Source organism: Terrapene carolina, unplaced genomic scaffold, assembly GCF_002925995.2.
Source record: "Terrapene carolina triunguis isolate 2854851 unplaced genomic scaffold, T_m_triunguis-2.0 Scaffold502, whole genome shotgun sequence".
Taxonomy (NCBI): domain Eukaryota; kingdom Metazoa; phylum Chordata; order Testudines; family Emydidae; genus Terrapene; species Terrapene triunguis.
The window spans coordinates 23,085-39,732 of NW_020664853.1; the positions used below are offsets into that span (position 1 = coordinate 23,085).

Here is a 16,648-nt window from a genome sequence, read left to right on the forward strand (position 1 = left end):
TTTCCTTGTACATATTGGTTTGATTAAAACATCTTTATTTATTACACTGTCATCCTGACCTTATCTTTTAGGAGGGGTCGGTGTGTTCCTGTTATCCTTGGGGAATGTTTTGGTACCATCCTTGATATCGGGATGTTCTGGTACCTCTCTTCTGGAATGTGTTTGGGTGAGTACTCTGCGCCTAGCACGTCTTAGGAATCGGTGTTTCTGCAATGTTAGCTCTGTCCTTGCCAGATTCTGTGAGCTTGCAAGCAGGCGGAGCCTGACGTTTGCTCACAGCCTGACTTTTGCTAACTTTGCTTTATATCAGCAAAGCTTGCCCACTACTTTAGCTCAGGCCTCATACCAGGCCTCTGATACAAGGGCTTATATCTTAGGTTCTCTTCCTACTACACTGGGCATTGTCAATTCTTTCACTGCTGATTGTTTTCACCAAAACCTCCAGCCGCACGCCGATCCCTCAGTACCAAACAGCCTCTCATCCCACCCCAGGTGCCAATGGCCCAGATCCTCAAACATATTTAGGTGTGTAACTCCCATTGAAATAGACTCCTATATACCTTTAAGGTCCTGCGCCAAAATCCCCAAATGTCCCCCATCCAGAAACTAAAACCTCCAGCTTCCCCTTAAAAGAATCTCTCCTGCATTCTCAGCACAAAGATGTTGGGATATTGGAAACTGATCACCTGGGAATAGTGTAAAATAAACACAATCAAATATCTTGCTACACTAACTGCACCATTTAAATCTATTTAAAAACGCCCTTTAAAATTGTCTCTGACGTTGCTGCAAAATTTCCCCTAGAGGCTGCAGAATCACAGGTGACTACGGGCAGCATTTCTTATTCCCTGATCTTGCAAAATCCCTGGGCCTCCAGAATCATAAAGAATTGACAGACAAATGCCATTTGCTTCGCCTTCACGTCCATCTCTCTGCCATTTTGTCTGGCCAGAAATACGCTCTAGCCTCAATGTCATGAAGTCAGAAGTTAGAGAAACCTATTTTATGGTTGTCACATGAATAGACTCCGACTTTTATTTTTCCCCGGGGCTGTTTCTGCCCTGAGGCCCCGCCCCCACTCTGCCCCTTCCCCCAAGACCCCATCCTCACTCTGCCTCTTCCCACCCCCGCTCCGCCCACTCCCCAAAGCCCCTGCCTGCCCACCACTCACTGTTTTCTGCCCTCCCCCAAACCCCTCTCCAAGCCACCAAACAGCTGTTTGTTGGCACCGCCATCAGCTGCTTAGCAGAGCCCCCCAATTAGCATTGCCAAACTGCTGATCGGCCACGCCGCTGAACAGCTGTGGCTGATGGGTGCTGAGCCCCCACTATTTTTTTTTCCAGGGGCGCTCCATCCTTGGAGCACCTGTGGAGTCAGCACCTATGATCATATGGGACCATTCCCCTTCACCCCTATCTCAGGGACACAGCCGGAGTGGGGATCCCGCCAAAAAGAAAGGGAAGAGTCTCTCCCCAGTGAAAGAGGCCGGTGGGAAAATGAAGATCAGGAACTTGTTGTCAACATCAAAAAATGCCACCCGCCCCCCTTCATAGTCCAGAGCCACCCGGATTCTCCTGGGGATCGTAGGCAGGGGTAGAATGGTCTCACAGGCGGTGTAAGCCCGGTACTGACCACCCCAGTGACCCACAGCCCAGATCTCCTGCTCAGGGTAATTGCTCATCCGTCCCTTCCTCCTTACAGACTCCCTGGCCACCCCCACCGACCAGATTCCCCCAACGCCCACCTCCACCTCCCAGTAGTGTCTGCCCGAGGCGAACCCGTCACGGCCCAGCACGGAGAGAACGGAATCGAATCGCTCGGGATTGTCGGGCAGATCCTGCTGCTCGTGTCCCCGTCTCACGCCTTTCCCGTCCGCAGATAGGACAAGCTGGGGATGAGCCGTGTCTGGATCCAGAGTCACATTCGCTGGGGAGAGAGAATCAGAGCGTTAGGGGCAGAGCTTGGCCCTGTCGAAGGAGGGGACCTTTTCTCGCACTCCCCAGCAGCCCCATCCCCCCTGGGTCGCTCCCTGATTTTCTGCCTCTCTGTCCTCTCCCAGGCTCTAGGGGTGCTGCTATATCTGCTGCTGTGACTGCTTCTCTCTGCCTCTTCCCCTGCTGCGTCTCCCTGATGGGGCTGCCCCACTGCCAGCAGCAGGGACACAGCAGGGGAGGCAGCAGAGCCTGGGAGCCACCAGCTGTGCCTGTTAGGGAGAGACGCCCCGTCCCCAGCTAGCAAGGAGGAAGCAGCCCAGATCACAGCTCAAACTTCTGTGCAGTGGGGGGGGAGGGGGAACCCCTGGGGAAGAGCACCCAGCCCACTGCAGAATGGAAGAGAAATAGGGGACGCCAACCGATGGAGAGCTGCCTCCCAGCCCACATGGCAGACAGGAGGAGGAGGAGGCAGCCAGTGGTGTAGCCCATAGGGCAAGCTTGCCGATATTCACTGTCTGGCTGTGACGAAGTGGGAATGTTCTTAATGTTTTCTCTGAATACTGTGTGAATGCCTCAGTTTCCCCTATGCCTTTCTTAAGTATCTAGGTGGTGGGATAACGGTGTGTGATTGTTGCAGAGCCCTGGAGGGCCAGTGTGATGCTGTCTGCACAGAGAATGGCCGATATCCCATCTCCTGGCAACTGATGGCCTGGGCCCCTCCCCTGCAAGGTGCCAACTGAAGGTGTTGGAGAACAAAGAGATCAAGTGGCCTCCTGGCTCGGGAAAGAGACAAAGGCCAGAGGAGGGGCTGGAGGGGGTTTCAGTTTGGAGCTGGCTGGGGAAACAGAGGGAGGCCCAGCACCGGGGTCTGGGCTCCCTAGCCCCCCAAGATGGACCCGACTGAGGGGTCCTGTTTTCTGTACCCACAAGCTCTGTTTTGGACTGTATTCCTGTCGTCTAATAAACCTTCTCTTTTACTGGATGGCTGAGAGTCACGGTGAATCGCAGGAAGTGGGGGGGGCGGGGCCCTGACTCCCCCACACACTATGACACTTGCCTTCACTATATTTAGCTGCTTTCATTATATTCAGCTGTAATGTGAGAAACCTACAGGCCTGTGTACTGTTAATCAGGAATTCTCGAATTTCATTGCACCGCTACCCTGTTCTGACAACAAAAAATATTATATGACATCAGGAGGGGGGACCGAAGCCTGAGCCCACCCAAGCACTCCTGCCCCAGGCAGAGGGGCCAAAGCCCAAGGGCTTCAGCCCAGGCAGGGGGCCTGTAACCCTGAGCCCCACCACCCAGGGCTGAAGCCCTCGGGCTTTGGCTTCAGCCCCAGGTGGTGGGGCTCGGGCTTGGGCTTTGGCTTTGGCCCTGGGTTCCAGCAAGTCGAAGCCAGCCCTGGTGACCCCATTAAAATGGGGTCATGATCCACTTTGGGATTCCAACCCCCAGTTTGAGAACCGCTGCAGGATTAGCTGAAGCATAAATTAGCATAAGCGTGGTTAAGCAGGTGGTAACCCTTGGCATAGATTAATGGCCTAGCGGTTACCTTTAGATATTGGGAACTAAGGAGAGCTTGCTCAATGGCATGAGTTACAATGTTCCAGTCAGTGCTACCGCAAGGAACATCAGAAGAAATAATCGCGAATCCGCTGGAGCAAGGGGTGATGGTATGATCATGGGTTGAAATGGCTGTTACATGTTAACCCAGCATTTCTCAAACCGGGGGTCTGCGAGGGTGCTCCAGGGGCCCAGCTGATCAACTCCTCCCCCTTCCTCCCTCAACTCCTCCCCCTCCCTCCCAGTGCCTCCTGCACACCAGGGAACAGTGTTCAGCAGCATGCAGGAGGCGCTGGGAGGGAGGGGGAGGAGCAGGGATGGGGCACGCTCAGGGGAGGAGGTGGGGAAGAGGAGGGGCAGGGATGGAGCGGGGACAGAAAGAGATGGGGAGGGAAGAGGCCTTGGTGGAAGGAGTGGAGTGGTGCGGGGCCTAGGGGGGAGTGGGGGGCTTGGGGGTCCTCAAAAAATTTTAAATCAAAATGGGGGTCCTTGGGTTGCTAAAGTTTGAGAACCGCTGTATTAGCCTATAGATGCCAGAGATGGGGCTGGTCCTGTTGTCTCTTACCACCAGGTCCTCAACCCAGGCTGTGAGTATGCAATTCTAGGAGCTTATGCATTGAGTGATACCACAGATAACCCCGGTCCTGTATGATCTCTACCTTGTTATGTGGCTCGGGTCTTTTCTAGCGTTCTCCATTATTTTCATAAAGGTATCTAAGGTTTTACTTTGCCGTCAGGGAATGAGTCCTTGTCATCCAACCTGAGACTCCCCACAAGATATCAATCTCCGTAGTGTTAGGTCTGATTCTGGGGAAAGAACCTTCTCAGACTCCGATCAATTGGCCGCCAATCCAAACATGATTAACCTTCCAAAGGGTCAGGCAACAGTGGAGAGGTCCTAAAGAGCCAGGGTGAAGGGAGGACCATAAATGGAGACCCCGCAGCCCAGTGGGAAGAGAAAATGGGAGATCCAGGTGATTGAGGGAGAGAAGCAAGTGCCCCGGGGGGACACTGGGGGAGGATCAAGCCAACAGCACTGAGTCCCATTCAGTCAGGGGATTGCACTGCCGGCCCCGTCTCACTCCCATGCCGCGCTTGTCATGTGGGAACAGCAGTTAAGGGGTTAATATTGTAGGATGTTTAAGTCCCCCTCCCCTTTCCTGTTGCCCTCTCTCTCTCTCTCTGTTGGCAGGAGGCTGTTTTGTTTGATCTCAGAGGCTCTTCTGCCATTCAAGCCAGAGCTACAAATGCAAACCAGGAAATATCCCTGTAAAAACTCACCCTTTCTTCCTATGGTGTCCACGCCCCACGCTAGAGATCTCCCTGCACCGGTCTCTAGTCCCAGAGCCAGAGTGTCTAGAGAGGAGAGATGTCATGCAGTCAACTTTATGCCCAGCTTCCCACTCTGAATTAAACAAGCCCGCTTAATGAGGGAAGGGAAACAGAGAGAGGGAAAGGGGCAGAGATATGGAGAGAAAAAACTTGTTTAGTCAAGCCAGATGTACCTTAAACCAAATCAAGAATATCCCAGGAGCATTTTTATGTGACTATATCACTTGTTTCCTTGAAGGATCTCAGAACACCAATACATTCTTAGACTGAACATCAGAGAGCCCAGCACAGACTGCAGTTCTCATTGTCTGTTGGCCTGACCCATCGAGCTTTGATCAGCCCCACTTGTTGCTCCCTAATGGTGAGGGGCTGGGCTAACCTAAGCCGGGAGACTTGGTGTAAATCGTCATTTGCTAGGCTAAGTAACGGGAGAGCTTGGCAGGGAGCCAAGAGAGGGCACGCGAGAAGCTTTCCTTCTCCGTGCAGATTTCAAGATGGCCAGCACTAGAACAGCGGCGGTGACCTACCACGGATGCGCCATGTTTTCTTTCCTGCCGGAAGCCAGAAGGGACTTCCTATGCACAAAGTGCAAGGGGGTGGCTGTGCTGGAGGAATAGAACGTCGTGATTTTGGAGATGGGGAAACTGAGGCACAGAGAACCGAATTGATTTTTCCAGGGTCGCTCACCAAATCGGTGGAGGAGCTAGAACAAAACCCAGGTCTCCTGACTCCCAGCCCCCAGCTCTATCTCCTTGATCTGTTCCCTCTTTTTCTCTGTTATTAAACCATTGTTTACTGGATCTCTTTCTCCGTTCATTCATAAGTAGGGCCCTACCAAATTCATGGTCCATTTTGGTCAATTACACAGTCATGGGATTTTAAAGATCATAAATTTCATTATTTCAGCTATTTAAATCTGAAATTTCAGTCTTGTAATTGTAGGGGTCCCGACCCAAAAAGGAGTTGTGGGGGAGGTCACAAGGTTATCGTAGGGGCAGTTGCAGTACTGCTACCCTTACTTCTGTGCTGCTGCTGCTGGCAGCGGCGCTGCCTTCAGAGCTGGGCAGCTGGAGAGCGGTGGCTGCTGGCTGGGAATCTAGCTCTGAAAGCAGCACCACCGCCAGCAGCGGCGCAGAAGTAAGGATGGCACAGTATGGTATTGCCACCCTTGTTTCTGCGCTGCTGCCTTCAGAGCTGGATCCTCAGTCAGCAGCCGCCACTCGCCAGCCGCCCAGCTCTGAAGGCAGCAATGCAGAAGTAAGGGTGGCAATACCACAACCCCCCTAAAATAAACCTTGCGACCACCCTGCAACTCCCTTTTGGGTCAAGACCCACAATGTGAGAAACACTGGTCTCCCCCATGAAATCTATATAGTATAGGGCAAAAGCACACAAAAGACCTGATTTCACAGGGGGAGACCAGATTTCACGGTCCGTGACGCATTTTTCATGGCCGTGAACTTGATAGGGCCCTATTCATACGCAGGATTCAGCCCCTTTTGGATCTGGCACTGCTCCCTTCACCTGGATCCCAAATTTTTCATGATGTAGGAGAAACAAGTAAATATAACATTGAACCATATTCATGTTATTTCATTTCTGAATCCTCATTCGAAACTTCTTTAGCCCTGGACAGTTCCCACTGCCCCGTCCAATGGTCCTCTACTGTACTTTTGCTGGGTTTTACATTGGCTGCTAAGTGGCCAGAGCCCGTCCCCTCTTACAGTTACAGAGACACATCTCGATTCTCTGCCTGCCTCCCCTCTTGGTACCTTTGAATTTCCTCAGGGTCTCCTTTAAAGCAATAGTTTTTTGAGAGAAATCACTGAGTCTCTTTTCCAGCTCAAGAGAAATCCCTGTGGGCTGCTGGAACATCTCGCACCTGGAGAGAGAAAACTCTCTGAAGTGAATTGTATTAATTACATTAATTACTCCTTATTATGCATTACTTAATTGCCTTTTAATATGAAGCTCATGCCAGTCAATGCTGCTGTACTGGGGGCCATGGAGAATGGATTCCTCTGTGTGTCCTACCCTCACAGAAGGTGACACCGAGGCACTAGCTGTGCATGCTTCCCCCACAGTTATGATCCATCCTTAGGCTACAGAGACTATTAGGCCCAGATCCACAAAGGGATTTAGGCACCTGAGTCCCAGATTTAGGTGGCATTGCAACCCCCTTCATCTGCCACCTAACCCTGTAGGTGCCTAAGCTCACTCAACACCTACCTTTTAGCCACAACACACAGTCAACCTGTGGAACTCTTTGCCGGAAGATGTTGTGAAGGCCAAGACTATAACAGGGTTCGAAAAAGAACTAGATACATTCATGGAGGATAGATCCATCAATGGCTATTAGCCTGGCTGACAGGGATGGTGTCCCTAGCCTCTGTTTGCCAGAAGCTGGGAATGGGCGACAGGGGATGGATCACTTGATGATTGCCTGTTCTGTTCATTCCCTCTGGGGCACCTGGCATTGGACACTGTCGGGAGACAGGATACTGGGCTAGATGGGGCATTGGTCTGACCCCGTGTGGCCACTCTTATGGTCTAAAAATGCCATGGATACCTATGTTTCTGCCTTTGGGCACGGGCACTGTTACCTCCCAGTAGGCATCTCCTGCCTATGCTGCAGTGCAATCCTCAAATCGGGGAGGTGTCCCCCCACCTATCTTGCCTGTAGAGGTGCTGAGATGAAAGGCCTCTTATTCCATCCCCAGCATCCTGACACAGCCAGTCCCTTAGAGGTGGAAGCATTGCTTAATTTGTGCCAGGGCTTGCCAGGGCTCAGTGACAGCACCTCTAGGCTTGGCAGTTCCTAGCCCCGGCACCTTTAGGTTGGCAGTTCATAGCCCCGGCATCTCTAGGCCTGGTAGTTCATAGCTTTGGCACCTCTGGGCCTGACAGTTCAGAGCCCCGGCACCTCTGGGATTGGCAGTTCACAGTCCCAGCATCTCTGGGTGTGGCAGTTCATAGCCCCGGCACCTCTGGGCTTGGCAGTTCATAGCCCCAGCACCTCTGGGCCTGGCAGTTCAGAGCCCCGGCACCTCTGGGATTGGCAGTTCACAGTCCTGGCACCTCTGGGTGTGGCAGTTCATAGCCCCGGTACCTCTAGGCCTGGCAGTTCACAGTCCCGGCACCTCTGGGCTTGGCAGTTCATAGCCCCAGCACCTCTGGGCCTGGCAGTTCATAGCCCCGGCACCTCTGGGCTTGGCAGTTCATAGCCCCGGCACCTCTGGGCTTGACACATCAGTTATGAAAGTAAAAAATATGGCTTCTAATTGCCTCAGCCACGGCACTTCTTTCATTACAAAGTAATCACTGGGTGGAAGCTATTTAAAACCACTTAATTAAACTTAACACTGGGAGAATTGTGATTGTGCCCCCTACACCTTGCTGCTGTGCCCCAGGGTTTTAACATGACAAGAGAATGAAAGGCGAGGGAGAGTGAGACGGAGCCATGTACCTGCTCAAGGTGATCCTGATGTCCTAGAAGGAAGAGAAAGAGAGAAAGGAAGTTGATTGCACATGTGAAATGCCAAAGATCCCGCCTGCGGGAAATGAGCTTTCACCCATCAAGTTCCATAGGTTAAAGTCACAACCTACTTCTACATATTTATTAAAGCATTTAGATCACGGAGTTGGATTTTCCAAAATGGCCCGTAAATCTTCCCCTGGGGATAGGCGGCACGTTCTATTGGGCACAGAGAAACAATCCAGGGTGTTTTCAAAAGCAAATGCTAATCAGGAAGATTAACATTTCCCACTCCAATCTCCACCTCCATCTCCACAGCAGATTCCTGGGTTTGGCGCGTGTTATGTTGCCTTAGCAAAATGTTTAGCCTCCTACTTTGGAGGCTGGATTATGGGGTTCATTTGCTGGATCTGCTGCAGCCTCTCTCTGTGCCTGGCACATTGGGGCCTCTGGAGGCTACTGCAATACAAACAATAAGTTAAATATTTATGGGCTCATTTGGATTTGAACTTCCCTAGGGCACTAGCTGAGTGCAGAGCTCTGGCAAGCAAAGTTGCCACAGGGCTCTGACGCATTCTGCATGCACAGGGCAGCCGTAGGCAGCGTCTCACAGAGAACTGGGAGAGCAGGCTACATACCAGGAATATTCCACATCAGAGAAAATGTTGGGGGTAATTTTGGCATCATCCCTTGTGCATCATCCCCAGTTTTATGCATCATCCCCTGTGAAAATAGTTCAGGATACTGCGCAGAGGCAACTGGGGTGTCTCTAACAGAAGTGGGGAAAGGCTCTGGCAACGGGGAAAGGCTCCTGCAGCTGCCCACTGCTGGAGCCTATCTCCACAGAAAGGAAATTCACCTGCAGGAAATCACTCGCTGGCTGCTGGCACTTCCCCTCCAGCTCACTGATCAGGCTATTAAGATGGGAAATCTCCATGGGAAATCTGGTGACCGTTTCCTTTTGCCACTTCATAATCCTGTCCAACTCTTCCAGCCGGGCCAGCAGGAGGCGCTCTTGTTCCTCCAGAAACTGGCGGAGCTGCTGAAATTCAAACCCAATTCTCTGCCTCTCCTTTTTGATCTTTTCCTGTAACAGACAGATAGAAATGGGGAATGGGCAGGTAAAGACCCTGCAGAGAGATCAGGGGTATTTCATACAGCCATGTGTCTGCCAAAGGGAAATTTCTCACTACCCCAAAAAGTCATTTCAAGACTTTTTTGGGGGCAAACTCCCTATGGATGAGAGAGAGATCTTCCTAAAGCTTCCTTAGTCAGTCCTAATTTATGTTAATAGTGTGCGATCTTTAGCATGGATTCATAGATTCCAAGGCCAGAAGAGACCATTGTGATCATCTAGTCTGACCTGTGTAACACAGGCCATAGGATTTTCCAAAACATTTTCTCTTTAATTAGAGCAAATCTTTTTTTTTTTTTAAAAATCCAATCTTGATGGAAAAATTGTCAGTGACTGAGAATCCGCCATGACCCTTGGTAATATTCCAGTGGTTAATTACCCGCACTGTTAGAAATATACGTCTTATTTCCAGTCTGAATTTGTCTAGCTTCAACTTCCAGCCAGAGGATGGTGGTATATTTTTGTCCTCTAGTTTCAAAGAGCTCATTATCAAACATTTGTTTCCCACGTAGGTACTTACACACCGTGATCCAGTCACTTCTGAAGCCTTCTTTATTTTAAGTTAAATAGATGGAGCTCTTTGCATCTATTACTAGAAGGCATGTTTTCTATTCCATTGATCAGTCTCGTAGCTCTTCTCTGAACCCTCTCCAGTTTATCAACATCCTTTCTGAACTGAGGACACCAGAACTGGACATGGGATTCCAGCAGCGGTTTCACCAGGACCAAATACAGAGGTAAAATAACCTCTCTACCCCTACTCAAGAGTCCCATGGTTATGCATCCAAGGAGCACATTTTGGCTACAGCGTTGCATGATTAGGATGTTCTCATATCACTGGCCTAGTGAACTCCAGATTCATCTAGCAGCAGAAAGGGCAGCAGGAGGCAGGACTCAGGTTAACATTCTCTCCCTCTCTGGCTGTGTCTACACTGAAACCGCTACAGTGGCAGCGCTGCAGCTGCGCCGTGCCAGTGTGTCAGTGTAGACACTCACTGCAGCAACAGGAGGGGGTCTCCCCAGAGGCAGATCAAGGTCCTGGGCCGGAGCAAGTGAGAGGGCCCCAATGCCAAAACTGTGGCCCTACCGCCTGCAGTTCCACCCCCTTCCGCCTGCAGTTCCACCCCCGTTCCACCCCTCCCCCCCGCGCCCCCCCCCCCCCCCGCTTACTCCCCCTCCCCCCACTGCAGCACCGAGACTGGAGAAGCTCTGCACCGAGGTTGTGGTGGGGAGAGAGAGAGCTCCTCCCGCCCTGGGGCTGTGGCAGGGGGAGATTTTTCCAGCCTGTTGGTCCATGCGGTAATCTGGCACTGGTTCTCCCATTGCTGTGCTAAATTCACCTCCCTAAGAAGCAGTCACTAGGTTGATGAAGAATTCTTCTATCAACTTAGCACTGTCTACACCAGGGTAGGTCAGCTTAACTTCGTCTTTCGGGGGGGTGGATTTTTCACATCCCTGAATGACATAGCTGGGTCAAACTAACATGTTAGTGTAGACCTGGCCCCTCTCTCTCTCTCTCTCTCTCTCACACACACACACACACACACACACACTGCACTGACAGAGACTCCTAGGCAAAGGGAGGTGCGGGAAATTAAAAGCATGACACCAACAAAAAAATCCAATGAGAAAAATCATGATATCAGCACATCGGTCATTTAAAAAACAAATACAAACCGCAGAGACAAATGCTCATGGACACACATGAGAGAGACACCCAGAAACTTCCTGTAGGCACTCCCGTGGACAGCGACAACCCGTGCCTGCCACTGGGAGGGGGCAGAGTGAGGGCAGCCGGCTTCAGCAGTGTTACTGAGCATGCTCAGTCCATGGGAGCATGCTCAGTACAAATTGTGCAGCAAATCTGGGGGGGCACATGACCCCCCTATGTGTTGCCTCTGCATGTGGAAATTTAATCACACACACATCACACTCAGGAGCATGTGGTCACAACAAAACACAAATACTGCCCCCACACGGAAGCCGTAGAGCGAGAAACACCCTGACACACACACATTTATTGTCTCAGAGAGACACAAACATTCACATCCCAGGCTCTTAAGCTTGGGCTCCACTTAAAAGTTATATCAGCATAACCAAAGCGGTGAGGGGTGTGAAAAATTCACACCCCTGAGCAGCATAGTTCAGCCGACCTAAGTACCCATGTAGCCAGCGCTAGGAAGAATTCTTCCGTCGACCTCTCGGGGAGGTGGATTACCTATGCCAATGGGAGAGCCCCTCCTGTCAGCGTAAATTGTGTCCACACTGAAGCGCTACAGCTGTGCCGTGGTGGTGTTTACAGTGTAGACAAGCCCCAAGATCTAATAGCCCATATTTAAATCCTAGTCTAGACAAGGCCAGTGATACTCACTCACAGGCAGAGATACCCATCTCGGCTTTGGGCACCTACCAGATACTCCCAGCTCCTCCTCTCACCAGTCAGTTTAAATCCCAGGAGTTTTTCTCTCTCTTCCCTCAGAGCCTGCAGTCGAGCCTTGACTTGCTCCTGAGAAGAGAAAAAGGGTTTGGTAGGATTTCTGTTTTGGGTGGGGGAGGAGTGGATCCAATTCAGATTTCAATTAAATAAACTCTTTACCAGCTACTCTAACTCACGGGGAGAACTTTCTTAATGTCACTTGCCTGTAAATTCCCTGGCTGGATGGGGCCAAGTTTGCCTCCCATAATTCACTGGGGTTCCCCCCCCCCAGTCAGTAATGCTGGTCTGTATAATCTACACAAACCAAGGGCTCTGAATACCCTGCTTAGCAGTCAGGCGGTCTGGGGAGCAAGGAGTGGGTTATTGCTTTGTTGGGTATGAAATTAATGACACAAAAGAAGAATAAAACAACCTTAGTCAACTTTATTTCAAATAGACCAGCTTCAGAAAGGGACTTGCAACATCTAAAGGCACATCTATGCTAGAATCCTACAGCAGCGCAGCTGTACCAATGTTGACCAGCTGTTCGGGGATCGAGGGGCAAGAGGGAGGGGCCGTGAGGGAGGGGGTGGGGCAGGGCAGGAGGGGTGAAGTGGAGCAGGGGTGGAGCACCCACTAGGGAAAAAAAAGTCAGCACCTGTGACTCCACTCCCGGAGCGGCAGTAGCTATATCAGCAGGAGAGTGGGGGACTCCACACCCCCAAGCGACTTAAGTTATATTGAAGTAAGCGCTAGTGTAGACCTGCCCTACATTGCTTTGTGGATCCAGATCAATGTGTCCAGGCCCTCAAGGATATGGTGTTTGGACAGAATTATTAGATGACAAAAAGACAAAATAACTCAAATCCTATTTTCAAATAAAAAATATTCCTTAAGATTGAAAGCATAGATCAGTAACATGAGGGTAAAAAATCTTTACAAGAACATTGCAGTTGTTAGCAAAATACATCCATTAAAAAGCCAGGGAATTAGGAGTCAGTGTTAAACTGGATACTCAGCGTACAAGAATTGGAGAAATATATTACTTTATTGGGAGTGAAATATGTGGCATAGAGCAAGGAGTAATATATTACTCCAGTCAGTTTTAGTCACAACAGGTTCAGTGCCTGAGGAATGTAATTTCAGGGTGAAATAGCCCTGATCCTGTGACACACGCATGCTTAACGTACTACTCTGAGTAGCCTCATTGACATGGTTATATAAATTTAAGCATGTGCATAAGGACTTATCTAGACTTGCCAGTCATTGCAGGTGTGAATTTAAAGCACAGTACATGTGTGGACACTTTTACTCCAAAACAACAGTGATGTATTCCTATTCAGCTTAATCCACTTTACAGGAGCAAGGGCACTCTTGCTCCAAAATAAGAGTTGATCAGGAATTTTCTCCATGTAATGGACAAGCCCTAATTAGTGTTTGGAAGACTGCGACCTTTGATGCAAAAGGGCACATTCATTTAGGTCTAATTCCCAGACTATACAGCATTTTCTTAAATGTTAGGTGCACAGATCAGTAACTTAACAGCACAACCCCTTGCAGGAACACTTGTTAGCAAATTGAATGAATGAGACGTTAGGCGCTCAGGTTCCACTAGAAAAAAAACCAGTTATGAGGAGCACAGGTCAAAAATTTTGTGGCTAAGGCTTTGCTCCTCAAAGATACCTAGGCTCTCAATTTCCAGTGATTTCAATGGAATCCAGAAATCTAAAGACCTCTGAAGCTCTGGGTCAAAATTCCATGCAAGAACTCTGTTGTGAGCATAAATCGACCATCAGTAACGCAGGAAATGAGGAGTTCAAGTTAAACTGGAAAGAAACCCAAACGTTTAGTCTAGAAATTGCCCAGCGAAGGGCCCAAATTACACTAGGCTTTACTGAACTCCTGCCATTTTGATATTGAAAAGGCAACCAACCAAAAACACAAAAGAGGCATAAATAGAGACTCTGGAGAGAGAGATTCCCTACCTTGTACTTCTGGGCAGCCTCCTCTATGGGAACCACAGCGTGAGCTCCATGCGCCCAGGACTCTCTGCAGACCAAACAGATTAATTGTTGTTCCTCCTCACAGAAGAGTTTCAGAGGCTCCCTGTGTTTCTCACACACTCGCTCCGCCTCTGGCTCTTTTGTTGGAGGCAACTTCAGCTGTTTCACTAGCTCCACCATGTTTGCCAGCTCCCTGTTGAGCCTGAAGTTTCTCTGCTGGGCGGTCTGTCTGCACTGCGGGCAGGAGAAGTTTGTGGCCAATTCGCCCCAGCACTGAGTGATGCAGGCTCGGCAGAAGTTGTGCCCGCAGTGTATAGACACCGGGTCTTGGAAATACTCCAAACAGATGGAACAAGAAGCTTCCTCTTGGAGTTTTTCCACAGTAGCCATGGCTCTCTCCGTGAGGACAAGTGTGACAGCAGGTTAGTTTCACATCACTTCCCTTTGAGTGCATCCTGACAGCATTTCTTCTCCTGAAGCCGGCTCATTTGCTGGGCTGGAATGAGCCCCATCTAGTTTCAGCCCCTGAGGCCCTGGAGAGCAATGTGACCCTCCCCATGCAGGGAACAATGCTACTTAATTCCCAGGTTTAAAAAAAACTCTTTGAAACCGCAATTAAGAGAATGCATCTCTCTGCTATTGAAGGGCAGAACGGTGAAATCCGGCCCCCAAATGTCAATAAATGAATGTAATGTAATCATGTATTTAAATCCAGACATAGTAAGAAAAATTATTGGTGGTTAGGAGTTAGATTTCACCTAATCTCACTGGAGCTTTTTAAGAGCAGGTTAGACAAACACCTGTCAGGGATGGTCTAGATAATACTTAGTCCTGCTATGAGGCAGGGGACTGGACTAGATGACCTCTCAAGGTCCCTTCCAGTTCTATGATTCTATGATTACCAAGTAGGGAAGCGCTGTCCCTGTCCGTCTTTATCCCCTGCTGATCTCTCACCTTTGCGCCACCCAAGTTGCATTTATGTTATTTATTGATATTCCTGTAGCTCGTAGACCTGCCCCAGTCAGGCTCAGAGTCCTGTTGTGCTGCAGGCCAGACAAACTTGTAATAAAAGCCCAGATCTTCAGGTATTTAGCCTCCATTGGAAGTTAGGAGACTAAATACATTTCAGGACCTGGGTCAAAGCAAAAAATCCTTCCTCCATATTCATTAACATTCCCATGATTTCCTGGAGGGGGGAAAGGAGTGGATGCTGCAGACAGGGACGTACATCAACCATGGCAGACCATTAAAGGCAAGGCAAACTGTGCTACCTGAGCAACAAGCAATCCAAAAAAAAAATCAGAAACTGAGGCCTGGTCTGCACTAGGGAATTCAGTCCATATAACGACATCGCTCAGGGGATGTGAAAAATCCACCCCCCTGAGTGACACAGGTAAACCAACCTAGCCCCCAATGTAGAGAGCACAGTGTCGACGGGAGAATTCCATAGCTACCGCCTCTCTGGGAAGGTGGAGAAGTCTTCCCGTCAGCAACGGTAGTGTCTTCACTGAAGCGCTACAGCGGCACCGCGGCAGCGTTTTAAGCATAAACCTGCCCTCAGTGGGAGGAGACGGGGATGGTCGGAGTTTTAAGACCATCCCCACCCTGAGAACCCTTTGGTTTAGGTTGACCAGTCAGACGATGGGTGGGGGAAGGGGATACAGGAGACAAAGCAGAGCGGGAAGTCGGTGCCCTGACGTTTCGTCTGTTTGTCTGCAGGTTGTTGTGATTGTTTTGTCTATGGACCTTTCCAGTGAGGGACAGAAGTGGCTTAAGCTCCCTAAAAGTGGGCGGGGGGGTACTGGTGCCCAAACCATGACCCCGGCCCCTGTGCCGCCCCTCCCACCCAAGGCCCCGCCCCCACTCCGTCCTCCCCCAAGGCCCCACCCCCACCCCCACCCCATCCCTTCTCCCAAAATAAGGAAGATAATACAAGTGCTTTGTGTGACTCCAGGGCTTGTGTCAGCCAAAGGCTTTTCATTCATGGATAATTAGGGCAAAGAGGTTCTGCAGGGACAGATTTAGAACCCAAGTCGGTGGAACGGCCGACACGGTCACACCACTAGCTGGCAGCCATGGTAGGGCTGCCTGGGTTGTCACAGACGCCGCTATGAGATAAACACCTCAGGAAGTGCCACCTCCGAAGGCCGGACTGACAGCTTCCCTTGAGGTCCCTGAACATAGGCACCGACTCCATGGGTGCTCTGGGGCTGGAGCACTCACAGAAAAAAAATAGGGGTGCTCGGCACCCATTGGCAGCAGTGCCAATTAGCTCCTCCCCCTCCCTCCAGCGCTTCCTTTCTGCTAGTTATCAGCTGTTCACTGGCATGCAGGAGGCCCTGGGCGGGGGGGGAGGAGCGGGGGGAGGGAGAGGCAGGGTAGGGTGGGGGCTTGGGCGAAGGGGTGGAGTGGGGGCGGGGCCTGGGGTGGACCAGGGGCAGGAAGAGGCAGGGCAGGTGGGGGCTTGGGAGAAGGGGTGGAGTGGAGGCGGGGCCTGGGGCAGAGCAGGGGCAGGAAGAGGCGGAGTGGGTGGAGTTTGGGGGAAAGGGTGGAATGGGGGCAGGGCCTGGAGCGGAGCAGGGGCGGGAAGAGGCAGGGCAGGTGGGGGCGTGGGGGAAGAGGTGGAGTGGGGGAAGGGCCTGGGGCAGAGTAGGGGTCAAGCACCCCCTGGAAACTCAGAAAATCGGCGCCTTTGCTCCTGAACCTTGTTAAGTCCAGGAGGTGTTTCAAGAAGTGTTCGTGCACTGAGCTGAGCTCTCCAGCCAGATGTAGTGACGGACGTGC

The 16,648-nt window shown here is 50.8% G+C and overlaps 1 protein-coding gene across 1 annotated transcript; it reads right to left on the reverse strand.

Moving 5' to 3' along the window:
- Positions 1 to 1,417: 1,417 nt before the first annotated feature.
- LOC112109921 (zinc finger protein RFP-like) lies at positions 1,418 to 14,254 on the reverse strand. The gene is made up of 6 exons (XM_026658701.1): positions 13,847 to 14,254; positions 11,856 to 11,951; positions 9,170 to 9,397; positions 8,302 to 8,324; positions 6,608 to 6,717; positions 1,418 to 1,926 (listed from the first exon to the last, which is right to left on the reverse strand). Exons 1-6 carry the CDS (start codon positions 14,252 to 14,254, stop codon positions 1,418 to 1,420), a joined length of 1,374 nt encoding a protein of 457 aa, XP_026514486.1.
- Positions 14,255 to 16,648: the final 2,394 nt, after the last annotated feature.

Excerpts from the sequence above, each read along its gene's own strand:
- LOC112109921 (XM_026658701.1), bottom strand. The coding sequence starts at position 14,254 with ATGGCTACTGTGGAAAAACTCCAAGAGGAAGCTTCTTGTTCCATCTGT. Across the intron at positions 8,325-9,169 it reads CAGCGAGTGATTTCCTGCAG|GACATCAGGATCACCTTGAG; the intron begins GTGAATTTCCTT and ends TCTTCCTTCTAG. Across the intron at positions 6,718-8,301 it reads ATCAGGATCACCTTGAGCAG|GTGCGAGATGTTCCAGCAGC; the intron begins GTACATGGCTCC and ends TTCTCTCTCCAG.